Source organism: Phoca vitulina, unplaced genomic scaffold, assembly GCF_004348235.1.
Source record: "Phoca vitulina isolate PV1807 unplaced genomic scaffold, GSC_HSeal_1.0 scaffold38, whole genome shotgun sequence".
NCBI lineage: Eukaryota > Metazoa > Chordata > Mammalia > Carnivora > Phocidae > Phoca > Phoca vitulina.
In genome coordinates, this window is record NW_022589741.1 from 3,617,497 (window position 1) to 3,632,819 (window position 15,323).

At 39.0% G+C, this 15,323-nt stretch overlaps 1 protein-coding gene across 11 annotated transcripts in view; it reads left to right on the plus strand.

The window, feature by feature from the left end:
- The window catches only part of GRIA4 (glutamate ionotropic receptor AMPA type subunit 4), a 578,537-nt gene that overhangs the window by 520,649 nt on the left and 42,565 nt on the right, over positions 1-15,323 (plus strand). For all 11 annotated transcript variants that reach the window (XM_032427877.1, XM_032427876.1, XM_032427875.1 and 8 more), the window contains 3 exons: positions 3,048-3,254; positions 8,866-9,236; positions 11,243-11,441. In XM_032427877.1, the coding sequence (XP_032283768.1) occupies positions 3,048-3,254; positions 8,866-9,236; positions 11,243-11,441 (777 nt within the window). The remainder of the gene's footprint in view (positions 1-3,047; positions 3,255-8,865; positions 9,237-11,242; positions 11,442-15,323) is intronic.

The window sequence follows — 15,323 nt, forward strand, 5'->3', positions numbered from 1 at the left end:
GAGCAACCAGGAGAGCTTTTGTTCAAGAAAAGCCTGGTTTTCTCTTGGCCTGTCCTCCCACCTCCCTGAGTGTGACCATCTTATTTCTCTTATGCTGCATGCCCCACTCATCTGAATCTCGGTAATTGTACATGCCCCTGGTTGTGCAAACAGTCTAGCTCAATTTCTAATCAACATCTTCAGTAAGCTGAAAGTTTTCTAGTCTTTGTTGGTCTCTTTGGCAGGAAAGCAAAGATCCTGATGGGCCCGTGCTGTCCAAAAAAGGAATTAAAAAAAGGGAAAGAAAACACTAGATACATTTTTTATTTAGATTTACATATGTCTGTTTCAGAAGAGATGGCCTAGCACTTAATAGTTACTTCCTTTTTGAAGACCTGAATCAGAAGTTCTAATTACTTCGCTATGATATTCCTATTTAGGGAGCACTGGTGCACCAGGAAATCTTTATATTCATTGAGTGTCTTATAGGTACCAGACAATATAAGGAGATATGGAAAGGTTTTGTCTACACTGTGTACCCACAATTTCATAGAAAGTATTTCATTTACTCATAATACAGAAATTCATGTCCTTAAACTTGTCCCCTCTCTAGTTAAATCATACAAAATCTCGAAGTGTTGCCTGCCATTTTGACAAATGCCATGACAGCTTCAGCAATTTCCAGATATTTCAAAATACAGATTCGTTTCCCTCACCTGCTACTTCTGTGAAATTGAACAATTCGCTTGCCCTCTCTGAGACTTAGATTTTCCCCCTGCAAGATGGGAAGAGCCTACCTCAAAATATCAGTGTGAAAAGTAAATGAAAGGCACAGTTAAAGAACAGCATTATTTCTGATCCAGAGCATGCACTAAGTAGAGCTATTCTTATTTTTCACTACTGTATTTTATGATTGTCCCCCCCACTCTTACTCCTTTATCCTTATAATTAAGAATTATAATCTTAATCACAAGAGGACAGGAGGCATATTTTATTTATTTTTGTAGCCCCTGGCTCCCAGCAAACTGCCTGGCACGCGGTGGGTGCTTAATAAATGTTTGAGTACACACTGTAAGTGCAGCTTTTAATAAAGCAAATTGTTCACTATATAATGTAAAGGGAACTTAGCAGATTATATGGGATTTCTCGCTAGAGAAATGTGCACACGAGCTCAGACTGTCACATATGTATTTGAGGACTGAAATTCTTACGTGTTCAAGTATTCCGGACCCTTTAGAATTGCATGGGAGCCATAAATGTACAACTTTTGAAAACTCTTAAGTTTGTAATACTGAAAGTTGTAAGTGGTAACTCTACAACCATTTCAATTGCAATTTTAAGCATTTTACAAATGTGTGAATCTTGCTTTTCTCTACATGTACTTCCACATTTTAATTAGCTGTCACAAGAAAGAGAATGAAAGGGTTAGCTCATTTTGACTACTACTATTTTATATCTTAGAAATTAACACTGCTTTGCAACAACTCACCACATTTATAATTTTCAAAACCCTTTATATTTGGAGAATGTTTTCTGTAAGCTACTAAATAATTGTCATCTATCTAAAGAAGAGATAGTTGCCTTAACTTTATAGGTGGAGAAGCTTTCTTTATCCAAGTCCGGTGTTAAAATATGCATCAGTTTCAAATACATGAGAGAGTTCTGGGTCCCTTGACTATGTCAGCCTAAGGCAGGATTATTCAAGGACCAACCCTAGACAGTTGCCCACAGTAGAGTTATTTAGGACATCTTGATGAGAAAGTTATATATCATGTAATTTACATTTTTATTAAGTTTTCTAAAGTAGTTTCTACATTTACAAAGTACTTAAAATCAGAAGTACTGTACAGTGCTTCGTTATGCAAAGTAGAATACTGTCTAATCCAGATTTTCAAGAGCAAGTTCAACTTCCCCAAGTACACATGTGCTGGGGGAGAGGAAGAATTTCGTGTGAAAATTACTCAGTGGATGTTATGTTACAATGTTATAAAATATAAACCCATGATCTCAGTGACATTGTGGCCAAAGGTGGCCACTCCTTGTCTGCAAATCTGAGGTGTGACCAGCAGGTCTCTCTTGCATGTTTACCAGACCTATCTTTTGGTGGCTTTAGGCTCCATTTATAAAATCAGGTGCTTGTTTGCTAATGTGTCTCTTTAGTTCACGGCCTTTAAATGGTATGGTTTAGGGGTGTGTGTGTGTGTGTGTGTGTGTGTGTGTGTGTGTGTGTGTTTAACTGGAAACTGTCTAGTTATTATTAGCCACCAGTAAGTCTTTTCATTTTATAAGGATTTTCACAGTAATTCTTCATCCTATTTTCTGTCTTACTTGCTTCAAAAACTAAATGGGAATATCACTTGAAGTGTGTGATTGTCACAATTGGGGGGATTATTAGCTTTCATTGGAGACATATTTTATAATAGAATAAAACTTCATGGACCACAACCCTCATTAAAGCCAAAAATATTGGATAGTTTTAGGAAAGCCAATTTAACGCAAATAAATATATAAGATGTTTTTAACTATTAATTCATTTCTTCACTGAACTTGCTAGTGTCTGCTCTGAGAAGGGCATCCAGCGAAATGCTAGAGAGCAGAGGAAAATCATCTAGCTCCTTTCCTAAAGGAGATTGCAGTTGAACGTGGCTAAACAAGATGCAGAATATGGAGACCTGTGACCTTGAATAAGTACTATGTGGTCTTTAACTTCATGAGCTATTTTAGAAATACTAATTTCATTGCCAAAGATGATAGGCTTATACTTCCCTAGGTGGTTACTCAATGCATACTCTTCATGCCACAGTCACGGGGCTAGGTATGTAACCGTCACTGGGTAGAAAACCGTTTTAAAGGTTTCACTTTTCGTACCTAATATAAAGCAACTGAATATATTCCTTAGCATATTTCTATATTCATCTGTTTTATTATTGATTTCTAGCCACAAAAAATCAGTGTGTATACTAATATTAAATATAAAATTCTTGTCACATTCTGCAGCTGAAAAGTTACATAAAGACTTTTGAATGTTTTATAATTTCTCCTTTACAGTTCTACTTCTCTCATTATAGGAATCCCCATATGTTATGTACAAGAAAAATCACGAAATGTTTGAAGGAAATGACAAATATGAAGGATACTGTGTAGATTTGGCATCTGAAATTGCAAAACATATTGGTATCAAGTATAAAATTGCCATTGTCCCTGATGGAAAGTACGGAGCAAGGGATGCAGACACAAAAATCTGGAATGGGATGGTAGGCGAACTTGTTTATGGGGTAAGCAAATCAATTTATTGAAGAATTTACTTACATAAACCTGAAACTTTCTATCGCCTGGGCACGTATCAATTTCTCAAGACCTGTTACTGTTGATAAATTTGCAGTTACATTGAAAGAGGCATATACGATGTTCAGATGTTTCTCTAGTTCATTATGGTGTAATTCCCAAATAATGAGAGAAGCTAATACCTCAGAACTTCCAAAATCAGGAAAGATAAAAATTTGGAATATGATGTCCTATTTAAAAAAAAGGTGACTTCAGTTTCTGGGATGATGATTCTCTTAAGCCTGATGCTGCTATACCATAGTCATGTTTTTAAGAACTGCAAAACAAATCTATTATGAATGTCACTTGATAATTGAAGGAGCAGATTTCCTCCAACAGCATAAAGTTGGACCTTATTTTAACTGGTTATTTATGTCCCTGTTGCTTATACTTACTGATAAATATCTTTTACGTAATTGGTAAAGCAATCATTAAACTACTTTAGCATCTATAAAATATTCAGCAATAATATGAGACTCCTACAATTCTGCTGAACACAGTAAATTTAAACTTTATGCAATGCCATCAGTTTTTGAGACGTAGCCAAACACAAAAGCCAGAATGTATTCCATAGCAGGCCTCGTGTGGATGCACAGCAAGCCCTTCCCTTTACCAGATATTGAGTATACACGTTTATAGCTAAGGGCAAATTCAGTGTAGACATTCCCACCTGAATGAGAACAAGATCAGTTTCATCAGCTGTCACTGCAAAGGATCAAAATGAAACCAGCAGTTAGCAAATGCTGGTGATGCCTGATATTTCCAAAGTCCAGAAACCAGACCTAGAGCTCACAGTGAGCTGTATTCGTCAAGTAACCAATAAAAGTCACACACACTTGAAATGTGTTCTGAAATTTCCTGTAAGCCAATTCATATTTCACAGATTTCACCTTCAAAGCACACTCTGATTCATCCTCACAAGACCCCTTTGAAATAATTACATGAGAGTCCTCCTTCCCTAGAAGAGAATAAAAATGGAACGATCGAGAGCATAATTGAAGTCTGGAGAGGGGCTCCCTTTCCAAGCCTGAACTACAATTCGATAGTTTCCTGATTCTGTATCCTGCGTTTCCGACCCCAAAGCCACAGACCTTCTCCAACAAGTGTGATACAGTAGCTATAACCTCAGCCGAAGAGGAAATTGTTTGGCATTAAAGAGCAGTCATTTAGTTTTATATCCATGTAAAAAGAACTGCTGACCAGTCCATTGCCCTAATTGAAGAAAAAAAAAATTGCAGTTTTAAAAAATCAAGAAGTGTTTTATCGCAGGGCTCATCAACAGTTTGAAAGTAAGCTTTAAGTTCCAAAGAAAAAGGATTCCTAAACCATGTGTTCCTCGGTAATATTTTAAACTTTGGGTAATACTTTTCATTTTTGAGACAGTAAGTAGATTTTTTTAAAGATTTTATTTATTTATTTGACAGAGAGAGCAAGCACAAGCAGGGGGAGCGGCAGACAGAGAGGGAGAAGCAGGCTCCCCGCTGAGCAGGGAGCCCGATGCAGGACTTGATCCCAGGACCCGGGATCATGACCTGAGCTGAAGGCAGACGCTTAACCAACTGAGTCACCCAGGCGCCCCGACTATTAGTAGATTTTAAATGTAAACATTATTCAACTTGTTAGAACTACAGTAATTCATTTCCTACAGAAAACACTATTGGGTATTTCATCTCAAAAAAATCCTACTTGGATTACCAGTTAGTCATGGATGGTGTAACTAACCTGAGTAAATTTCTACAGCGTTTGTTACATATCTCTCCTCCAGAGTCCCTACGCACTGGGCGGCCCAGCCTCGCCCCTTTGCAAGGGCTCCAGCCACATTGTCCAAGTAACAGAAACAAGTGATATTAAGAGAGTAGCATCGTCAACCAAGAGCTGCAACCATAACACATGTCACAGTAACAGAGTCCCAAGGTCAGCAGTTCTCAGAAAAGATAACAAGTGCTTATTAATACTCACCGTATTCAATCCTCAGTTCATCTGCGAGGGGGTAAATTCTCTCATCTCTGTCACTTGACTTTTTCCCAAAAGGAATCTTCTTCAGTGTCTCTTATCCTTTCTGCAGATTTGGTACTTTTCATCCTGGTGTCTGCAAAGTCTGCACTTCTTAATTTTTTTACTTTCTTACCGCTAATCCATAGAACAAATGCCCAGTGTCCAGGGCCCGAGGGGAAGCTCCATCCATTCTCTCCTGTCCAACAAAGCCCATTAGACAGTAAAATGATTCACTTAGAACCCACTATTACTACTACTACTACTACTACTACTATTACTACTACGTTATTCTTTGCAAACTTTGTTACTGGCATTGTTCAGAGTAAGTGTTCTGGAACACGCTCACGCGTGGCCTCAGCATGCCGGCAGGTGGTGGCCCCAGAGTGCAGGGCGACCCCCGCCGCTCAGGTCCTTCCCGCCCGTGGCGCCCGTGCATCCCACCAAGTCCTCTCTGCCGTGTTCTGTGCGCCTTCTGCACACTGCGTACTAGTGTGCGTGGATTTAATCCAAGGGAGTATTTCTCCGCCTTCCGGGGCCTGCCAGCACCAGAATTCCCTGTGGTAGGCATTACCGTGCGGGTCCAGGAGCCTCGCTGCAGCCTCAGGAATCCAACTGTGAGGCAGCGCTTGAGGGACACACTTGACACGCTGCATTTTGGGAATCACTGAGAGGTCGTGGAACGAAGCACAGGATGTCACATCTCTGGTCTTCACAGGAAGGCCCAGGTTTATCTTTTCTGTTCACTAGCCTCTTTCAAAACACAGCTTCCAGATTTCAAAAGTGTCCTCGTCAACCTTCGTGTCACCCCCCGACCCAGCGTTTGCCTTCCCTCGCGCCCTGTTTCCTATGCTAGAGGCTCCTTGATTTCTCTCCATGTTGCTTTCATCTCTTAATGGTAACTTGTGTCCATACAACATTCCCTAAGGACACTACACCGAACAGCTTTGTGTGCAGGTGGCATTTCGCATCAGTGACAGGATGCGTTACTCATTTATTCCTATCGCAACAGCGGAACAACCACTTGGAAAATTAACCACTTTGTAGCACATGATCACGTACGATACCCAGTAAAGCTTAAAGGAATTATAGGTACAAGAATAAAACATGTATGATTGAGAATGATCATATGATATGAGAAGAATTTTTCTAAGCATGAAACCGAAGGCTGAAAACGCCAAACAGCCATATGGCTACAATAAAACTGAATACATATATATTGCAACAAAGTACCGTGAACTAAATTATGTAAACAAAACCATTACTCAACAGGGAGAAGTTTTGCAACATATACAGAAAATAAAAGTTAATTTTTTGAATATATTTAAAAGCACTTACAAATTAGTAAGTACAAGGGGAATACACCATATAGAAAATAGGGGCAGAGTATGACAGGTTGTGACACTGAAAAAAGAAAAAGGGAAAAGTGGCTATTTGTTTTATAAAATAAATGTTTTATAAAAATAAATTCAACTTAATACAAAGAGATCGAACTTGCCATGGAGTGGATTGGCAAAGATGAATGAGAATAATGATACGCACGGGCAGGCCAGCATTCCTAGCGGGTTCCTAGCGGGAGGTGCTTTCACATGGTGCTGCTGACAGTGGAAATTTGCGTGATCTTCCCGGAGAAAAGTTGCACAAAACGCATCGTGGCCGTTACAAGGATTCTTCCCATTTAGACCAGCAATCCCAGTTCTAGAAATTCATCTTAAATAATTAAGGGATGTACCAGGGCATGTCTTCAAAGACATTCAGATCATCAAAGTTTGAAATTGTGTAAACCTGGAAACAGTATAAACATCTCCTAAAATAGTAAGTAGATAGAGCAAATTTTTTATATTTTCCCATGATAAAATACTTGCAATCATTAACTAATTTTTAATATATATGATAAAATGAAAAGGAGTTCATCGTATCCTTCTGAGTAGAGGAATTACAAACTGCAGTGTTTCATATTACCCCATTTTAAAATAAGAAAAATTTGATTCCTCAAACCATGTCTAGCAGGGCATATATGAAAGAGCAAGAGTAGGTGAAGGGAATGGAGGGAACTTTCCTTAATTTTTGAATTCTGTTTTTACACACTAATTTTTCTATAGTTAGTTCATATGTCACTTGTGTAATGAAAATTATGCAAATAATAAAATGGCAAAAATAATAACCTCCCAGCCATGAGTCTGACTTTCATAAGTGTGGGCGTTTAGGAGGCAAGCTAAGTTCATTCCCACTTGAGGGCCCTTAGAGTTAACGCTCAGCCACCCAGTGGGCAGCATCATGGCCGGGGTGCCCTCCCCGCCAGCCCAGCACGCGCCCTGGGCTCAAGCTGCCGGCTGGCACGTGGGCCACGACCTGGGGGTCCATAGGGCGCATGTGTGGGTGTCAGCCTCTGCAAGGGCACACATGCCTGGCCGTGTTTCAGATTCCACTTTAATGCCAAATATTTTCCTTTCAAAATGAACAATCAAATAACCTTTTTGCACATATAAATCATGTAACAGTTTACAGTGTTTTCATGACACTTTATTTCACTCAGTTTTAGAGATGGCAGGATTGATGGAAGACACACGAGCCCCGATCACAGAAGGGCCGTGATGTGTACACCTGAGTCTCAGCTCTATCGTCTAGGAAGCAGTGATAAACGGGATTATCACAGTGTTAAACAAGAGGCCGTTTAAAATACTTAGTTCAGTGTCAGATACGTAATTCCTCAGTAAATGCTCACTGGGATTTTATTAAGTTTTCTGTAAGAGAGAATCACAGTAATGCAATGAGGCAAACAGGAAAGTGTCCTCATTGGAGAGACATGGAAAGTGGGCTCGGAAAAATCGCTCAGAGTCACAGAACAAAAACGGAAGCTGGTGTCTTACGTTCGATCATGATAGCTGAGAATTGAATCCACTGTTTTCCGAAAGCTGCGTTAGAAATTCAGAGTAGAAAATCAAAGTATGTGAATAGGAAGAAATAAATGCCAATTTCCAGATTTTTGTGTGTGCGCTGGATTGGAAAATGTCATCAAACAGCGGGTGTCCTCCGTCCTACAAACACAGACTGTAGAATAGGTTTTCTTACAACTGGAAAGGAGTAAAAAAGGACTGTTTGAAATTTGCATTCATAACATTAAGGGACTGCCAAGTAATGAGTCAGTGGCACCGTTCCAAATGAAACAGGGCCGCAACATAGCAGCAATTCCGGCCAAGAGATTCCGAAATCCAGCCATATGGGGAGGCCGTTAAGGCCCCTCCTCTGGCCCGGCCCACGTCCTTAAAGACTAATACAGTCATCTGAGTCTAAGTTATTTTTGCTTACATCCACTCTCCCAGTTTCTCTTTCTCTCCTCCAATCGCTAGTACCAGTAAAAATATTTCGTGCCGTGTACGTGGTCTGTTCTCTTAGGAAAACAGTCTACTGTTCACCTTTGCATTTAATGCTATTCTTACTCAATTGTTGGCTTTCCCCTCGAAATGTAGAGTGAATGCATAACTCGTTAGGTTTGAGTGGACCGGTCCAGGGCCTGTCGCTTCACGAAATGCATTAACCTGTGTGTTTTCGGTGTCTTTTCTCTTACAGAAGGCAGAGATTGCTATCGCCCCTCTGACAATCACTTTGGTCCGGGAGGAGGTCATCGACTTCTCTAAGCCCTTCATGAGTTTGGGCATATCTATCATGATCAAAAAGCCTCAGAAATCTAAACCAGGAGTGTTTTCCTTCTTGGACCCTCTGGCCTATGAGATTTGGATGTGCATAGTCTTTGCCTACATCGGTGTCAGCGTGGTCTTATTCCTAGTTAGCAGGTTTAGTCCGTATGAGTGGCACACAGAAGAGCCAGAGGATGGGAAGGAAGGACCCAGCGACCAGCCTCCCAATGAGTTTGGCATCTTTAACAGCCTCTGGTTTTCCCTGGGTGCCTTTATGCAGCAAGGATGTGACATTTCACCCAGGTTAGTTGGAAAACTCTTTGCTTCTTCGCCGACTGCCCTGTCATTCTCGGTGTTGTGCACAACATCTCTCTACACGTTCTTTTCCCAGAGGCAGAGCGTTACTTTGAAACAAAGGGGGAAAAAAACACAAACATGCAATTCCCAAATTAATCTGAGTACCTTCGTAGCCAGTTTTTCCAAGTTAGCACCAAATGTGGACACATCACAAAGATAAACTTTCCCAGTGGAAAAGTAACGTATGCAACCGCTCAGAACTTTCAGAAATCACGTAGTGTTAATATCTCCTTCAGTGGTCCGACAGATGGAAATGAAAATCTAAGTTGTCAGATTAAGAATTCATTTTCATTTTGTCTCCTCTTCAAAATCGAAAGTTTTTGTTACTGTTGTTGTTGTTCGTTTTTTAAGAATTAATTTTGACCTCCATTTACATCCCATGTACCTTCCGGGAGATTTCTGCCATGGACTTACCTAACCCCTGAGTCGGTAGGGCAGGTACCAGATGTACATTGCCCTGTGTAACAAAACATGAACTAAGTAAGCTGTGGGCCAACTCAGCAACGTCAATACTGTACTAGTTTAATAGACATGTTTTTCAGTATCTGTGGAGTCATGGCTCACTTCCTTTGGATACCACTAGACATTTTTCAGTTATGTTTGCCAAAAATGCAGCCAATCTCCTGTTGCAAGAAAAATACCAACCTTCTCCCGCAGGAAAAATAACTGTGAGTAGGAGAAGCTATGACCTGAACGAACTTAAATATATGACTTATGTTAGCATCGCAAATATACAGATTTTAAAGAAATGTATGCTTTCTCAAAAAGAGACATTTTAGGCACAATGCACTCTGTGTTCCTTAAGACCTAGGAAAACTATAAATGTGTTTAAATTCCAATAACATAGAAATCTGAGTCAGTAACTCTAAATTAATGAAATGAAAAGAAAGCCAAGCAAGTCGTGGAATGGTTTTGAAAACCAGGATTAAGCAAATGCTAAGTTAAAACCAACAGGTGCCACTTACATAATAATGGTTAAGAAGGGAGAATTTGAAAGTTAGAAATGTCATGGAAAATATGAATTTTTTTCTTACATTAAAAAAAATGTTTAAAAATAATGTGTCCCAGGAATTTTAAAGTTTGATGATCCCAGGGAGTGAGATCAATTATGAAAATGACCTGGAGATTTTTATTCATTCCATCCTCACTTTTCTTCCACATCCACATCACCCACACATCCCTGATACCAGGGAAAGGATGGGGAGAGAACTTTTTTCTTTAGAGGTTTAGCATCCGTTTTTAATGGTGTCACGCTGTGCGTTGACAAGTCCCGTGCTTTGGTCTCCTGCTGGCAGAGAGAACGTGTTTATGGCGGTATGTAAAGCTGCATTTGGAGGTAGCTCATCCTCTGCTCAGATCAGAAATGAAATATCAAGCAGACAAAACGCTCCCCAGCTGTGGTCGCTCTGAGACCAGTCTGAGTCCTCCTCTGGTCCAGCCCCATCCTGTGTGCCCCCCGCGCCCCACGCGCCCTGGCAGGGCTCTGTGTGAAGACAGGTGCAAGTTCTCTCAGAAGGGCATCTGTATGAAATCAAAGCCCTCACGCGTTAACGTGCACTGCTGTTACGTGGGCCACGAGGACAGTGGTGACGTGCAGTGAAGCCACGCCCCTGGGTTCTGTCGCGTCACCTGTAGGCTGCACCCCAACCCCAGAGACGCTAAATGTGAAGGGGGGGATATCGATGAATTTAAGTAAGTGTTCCTTTTCTCTACCTGAAGGAAAGGCATTAAGTTCCATGTTTCTGGGAATAAACAATAAAAAGGAAACGTTTTCCATATTTTCAGTGGCATTCAGATTATACAGAAAGACTAGAATCATTCTTCAGCAGATTGACAGAAAATAAAACTAATTGCCATCGTGGTTTTAAACATACAGTGAATTTATGATATTTCTTTTCTTTCTCTATGTTGGTTAGAGAAAGGAAAATGTGCATTATCTTATCCATGTTTAGATCCCTCTCAGGTCGAATTGTTGGAGGTGTTTGGTGGTTCTTTACACTCATCATTATATCATCTTATACCGCTAACCTCGCCGCTTTCCTGACGGTTGAGCGAATGGTCTCCCCCATAGAAAGTGCAGAAGATCTGGCCAAACAAACAGAGATTGCCTATGGAACCCTGGACTCAGGGTCAACAAAAGAATTCTTCAGAGTAAGTTAAGGGAAAAACTAACCATGAAATGTTCATAATTTTGAAATTCAGGCTGTTTGCCAACAGTTATATTATGGGCTCTAGCTATTTGTAGGTTTTGCAAATATATATAATAGTGATGCTGTGTTTATTGCTAATACTTCTACTTGGCTTTTATAATCACTTTAGTTTGCAAAAGCTAATTAATTTATTCACAGTGCAAGAGAGACCCAAGGAAAAGTAACAGCAAAAAAAAAGGTAAATAAGACAACTTTATAATGTAATTTTCCAAAATATTCCAACATTCATAATGCTATGATGATACTGCATCTGGAAGATTATCATTTATGTGTGCTCTAAGGTTAAGGGCATAAAAATGAAAGCAAGGTTTTTTGGGTTTGTTTTGTCTTAAGAATACGTTTAACTTGCCGCATTTGAAACCCAAAACCTTAAATGCAGCTTATACTTCCTTATATGAGGTGTAGTCTGTAATGTGTTCTGTAACGATGGATTTCAAAGCTATAGATTTGCTTTCTCACAAGATAACGGTAACAGAACTATTAGGTTCTGGATACCTTCACAAGATATTGTGTGTGCTGATTTCTCTGCTTTTACAGATAAAATTGTTCAGACTGATATAATTTCACATATGGATATGATGACCCCTTTGGCTTGCCATCGAGATGGCAGGTACTTGGGGGCTTTTTTGTTTCTGTTTTTTTAGTTGTTTGTTCCACTATGAGGATGAATTTTTGATCAGTGAAACTCTTTTACTCTGCTTCTACTTAAATCCAGAGATATGCACTTGGTAATGTCTGGTCAGAGATAAGGATTCATTTTGTGACTTCAGAACCAAAACATTAAAAGGTAGTCAGAGTGACATTTTCACAAATATTTACCTAAGTAATAATGAGGATATTTTATATTTAATTTCAATTGCTTACAGGCTAGATATTTAATAATTTAGGAGACAAGAATATTTCCCTGTTTTCTAAGCTTTCATGTAAAAGTAATGACAGCCCTTTGAAGTAAGTGCATGCTTACATACACAGTACTTGGGAGATTACATTGTCATTTTAAATGTATATGCTTATCATTTTCCCACTCAGCTTGGAAATTAAAAACAACAAAACATCCTACTCTTTAAGCCAGCCTTAACTTCCGTGTACTTGAAGTTCAGTGAGAGATTCCTCTTTTTAAAAAAGATCTGACTCTGGTATCCTTATGTCCTACAGTGTTTACGTAAGACTGAATTAAGAACAAACCAATCACAAACTTTGTCAAACCCATCATTGGGCATTGTTTACAAAAGAAACCAGGCAGTGAACCATGTCCTTGTCAACTATTTAGAGAGCCTTGTTAGTGGATATAATGAAACATTTACAATAATTATAGAGTATTTGCAGATTTTTCTAAAACTGTAAGTAGACAATAGATTTTACTAACAACATTCTCTGGATAAACTTAACTGACCAAATTTTTAAAACTTACGGAGTGCATCCCAGTCTTTAAAGCTTCATGATGGAAGCATACTGCTCTCACACATTTTAGCAAAACTTCAATACCTTGCCAGAAATCTATCAATTTGTAACTGCTTCCACCCTGAACTCGGTAGGGAAAATTCAGTAACTTTGCCTAGAAACCATTATGCATAGGCATCAGAATGGAATACAAGTTTGTGCTATCGCTTGCATTTTACCGAGAAATGATGACTGATTTTCATGTAAATAAGGTAAATATTTGCAGGTTCATCATTCTGGCCTTGAGTGATAAAGGGAGAAAGAAATGTCATGTTGATTCCCTGAAAAAAAAATTTCAGAAACAACTCACTGTGCAGCTCCTTGGCATCAAGCACACTGAAAATGTTTATTTCTAATCTTTATAGAGTTTTAAATTTTAAAAGTGTTGCAAATTCTAAAAACTGGCGAGGTAGATAAGAGACCACATTGATAAGAAATAGAGGATGAAGGGAAGCAGCTTGCTGGATTTGCAGAGCCTTCCACACAGGCCGTGCCCGTCACCGCGGCCTCTTCCCTCTCCCCCTGCCCACCAACGGCAGCTTTAAAGTGGAAAGACTTTTTTATAAGGTATTTATCGTTGCAGAACAGCCTGAACCCTAATGGGACAAGAAAATAATTTTCCCTGGCAGCACCCTTTCAGGAATGCATAAATGTGTGTTCTCTGATAAAAATCTAATTCATTTCCTGCGCTGTGTTCCCCCTCTCCCACAGATGATGACCTGGTTTAAATAAACCATTCTGTCTGACGGGTGGAGGCAACAGAATGTGAAGGGTATTTTTGTACTTGTCAGAAATGTTTTCTCGTAGGAACACAGTACCAGTACATCTATCAGCTCCACTAAACTGCCTCAGGGAGTGTGATTTTTTTTTCCCCCAAAGGAGTTGCTTTTATCACTCCTGTCTTTTCCACCAGGATGCTGTATTTTTACAATATCCTTTATACATAAGGCTTGCTAAGTGTGGCCCAACTATGCTACGGATCCCTCTTTCTTCTGGACTTTAAAGGAATTAATTTAACTTCTTTTGCACTTCTGGTATATGTAATTCAATATATTTAAACAAATGCAACAGTAATTTCCCTCACATTAGCATTATGCAAATGGACTTCTAAAAAATATCAGTTGCCTAAAGATACTTTATTCCTTTAAAAAGGAATCATTTGCTTTAATATTTTGTTGTGTTCTATGGTTAAATTGTCTTCCTAATTACCAAGCCCTTAAAAATACTCTTTTCCACCCTGCTGTGTTAGTTTTGTTTAGTGGTTCCGATTCCTTTATGTAAGATGCTGAATAGTAACAGGAGAATTGCCAGGTAACTAGCCAGACTCTCATATTCTTAAAAAAATTCAAAAAAAATTTTCGAACAAAATAATACCCAGGTTTTATTTCTTCTGTTTTCGATGTAGTATACGTGATGGGGTGTGCAATGTGTGTGGAACTCTGTATCTTTTTAGATGAAACTCTCAAGTTATCACTATATTTTAAAGAGTGATTATATGCCAAAAGGGTGTTATTTACCAACATTTCTCTAAATGGTAATAATCAGAATAAATGTTAAGAACATCTGTATCTAGTGATCCAGACAGTTAATGATTTTCAGAGTTTGGAACTCGTTGTAAAATGGCAGAGTTCATTCTCTGGAAGAGAACTCTATTATTAAAGATGGAAACATGGCCTCCCTAGCAGATCCCACGGCTGAGGGTTGTGAGTCCAGACACTCCTCTGTCCTAGAAGCACATAGAACGTTTGCAATTTCATTTAGTAGTTGGCACGCAGCTTCCTAATGTGAGGATTTCTATGGCCAGAGGTCACCTGTCATCACACACACACACTTTTTAAGTGTTAATAACATGAAAACACCTCATAGGACAATACAGGATATCTGTTTTCCATCTTGAAATTTACCAGCATTTGAATATACATTAACATAAAATATCTGTTTTTTAATAAGTGCGCAAGTATGCAAATCTCTTACTGTTATATAGGATATTGATTACTAAATTCCCATCTTCTGAAACCAAAATTTTAAATACAACTTTTAACAGTTTCTTTGTCAACCTAAATCCTTTAATTTTACCCCAAAACATGTCTTCCTAAGTTTGCTATTCAGGATATTTGTTGATTATTGAAGATCTGTCTCTTATTGGACTCTACATTCTGGTAACCAAAGGAGGGTCCATATAAAACAAATATGCATGCTACTCAGGATTTGCCCTTGTGCTTAGATGTAAGTCTGAATGAAGTCTCCATTAATTTTTATTTGGATCCAGATGCAAAATTCCAGCATCTTGTTACTGAGCAAATGCACTTGCACCAGAGAAGTCTGTGTATCGTCGTATTATCAAACATCAAACAGGATGCAGATTTTTCTGACGCATTAAATA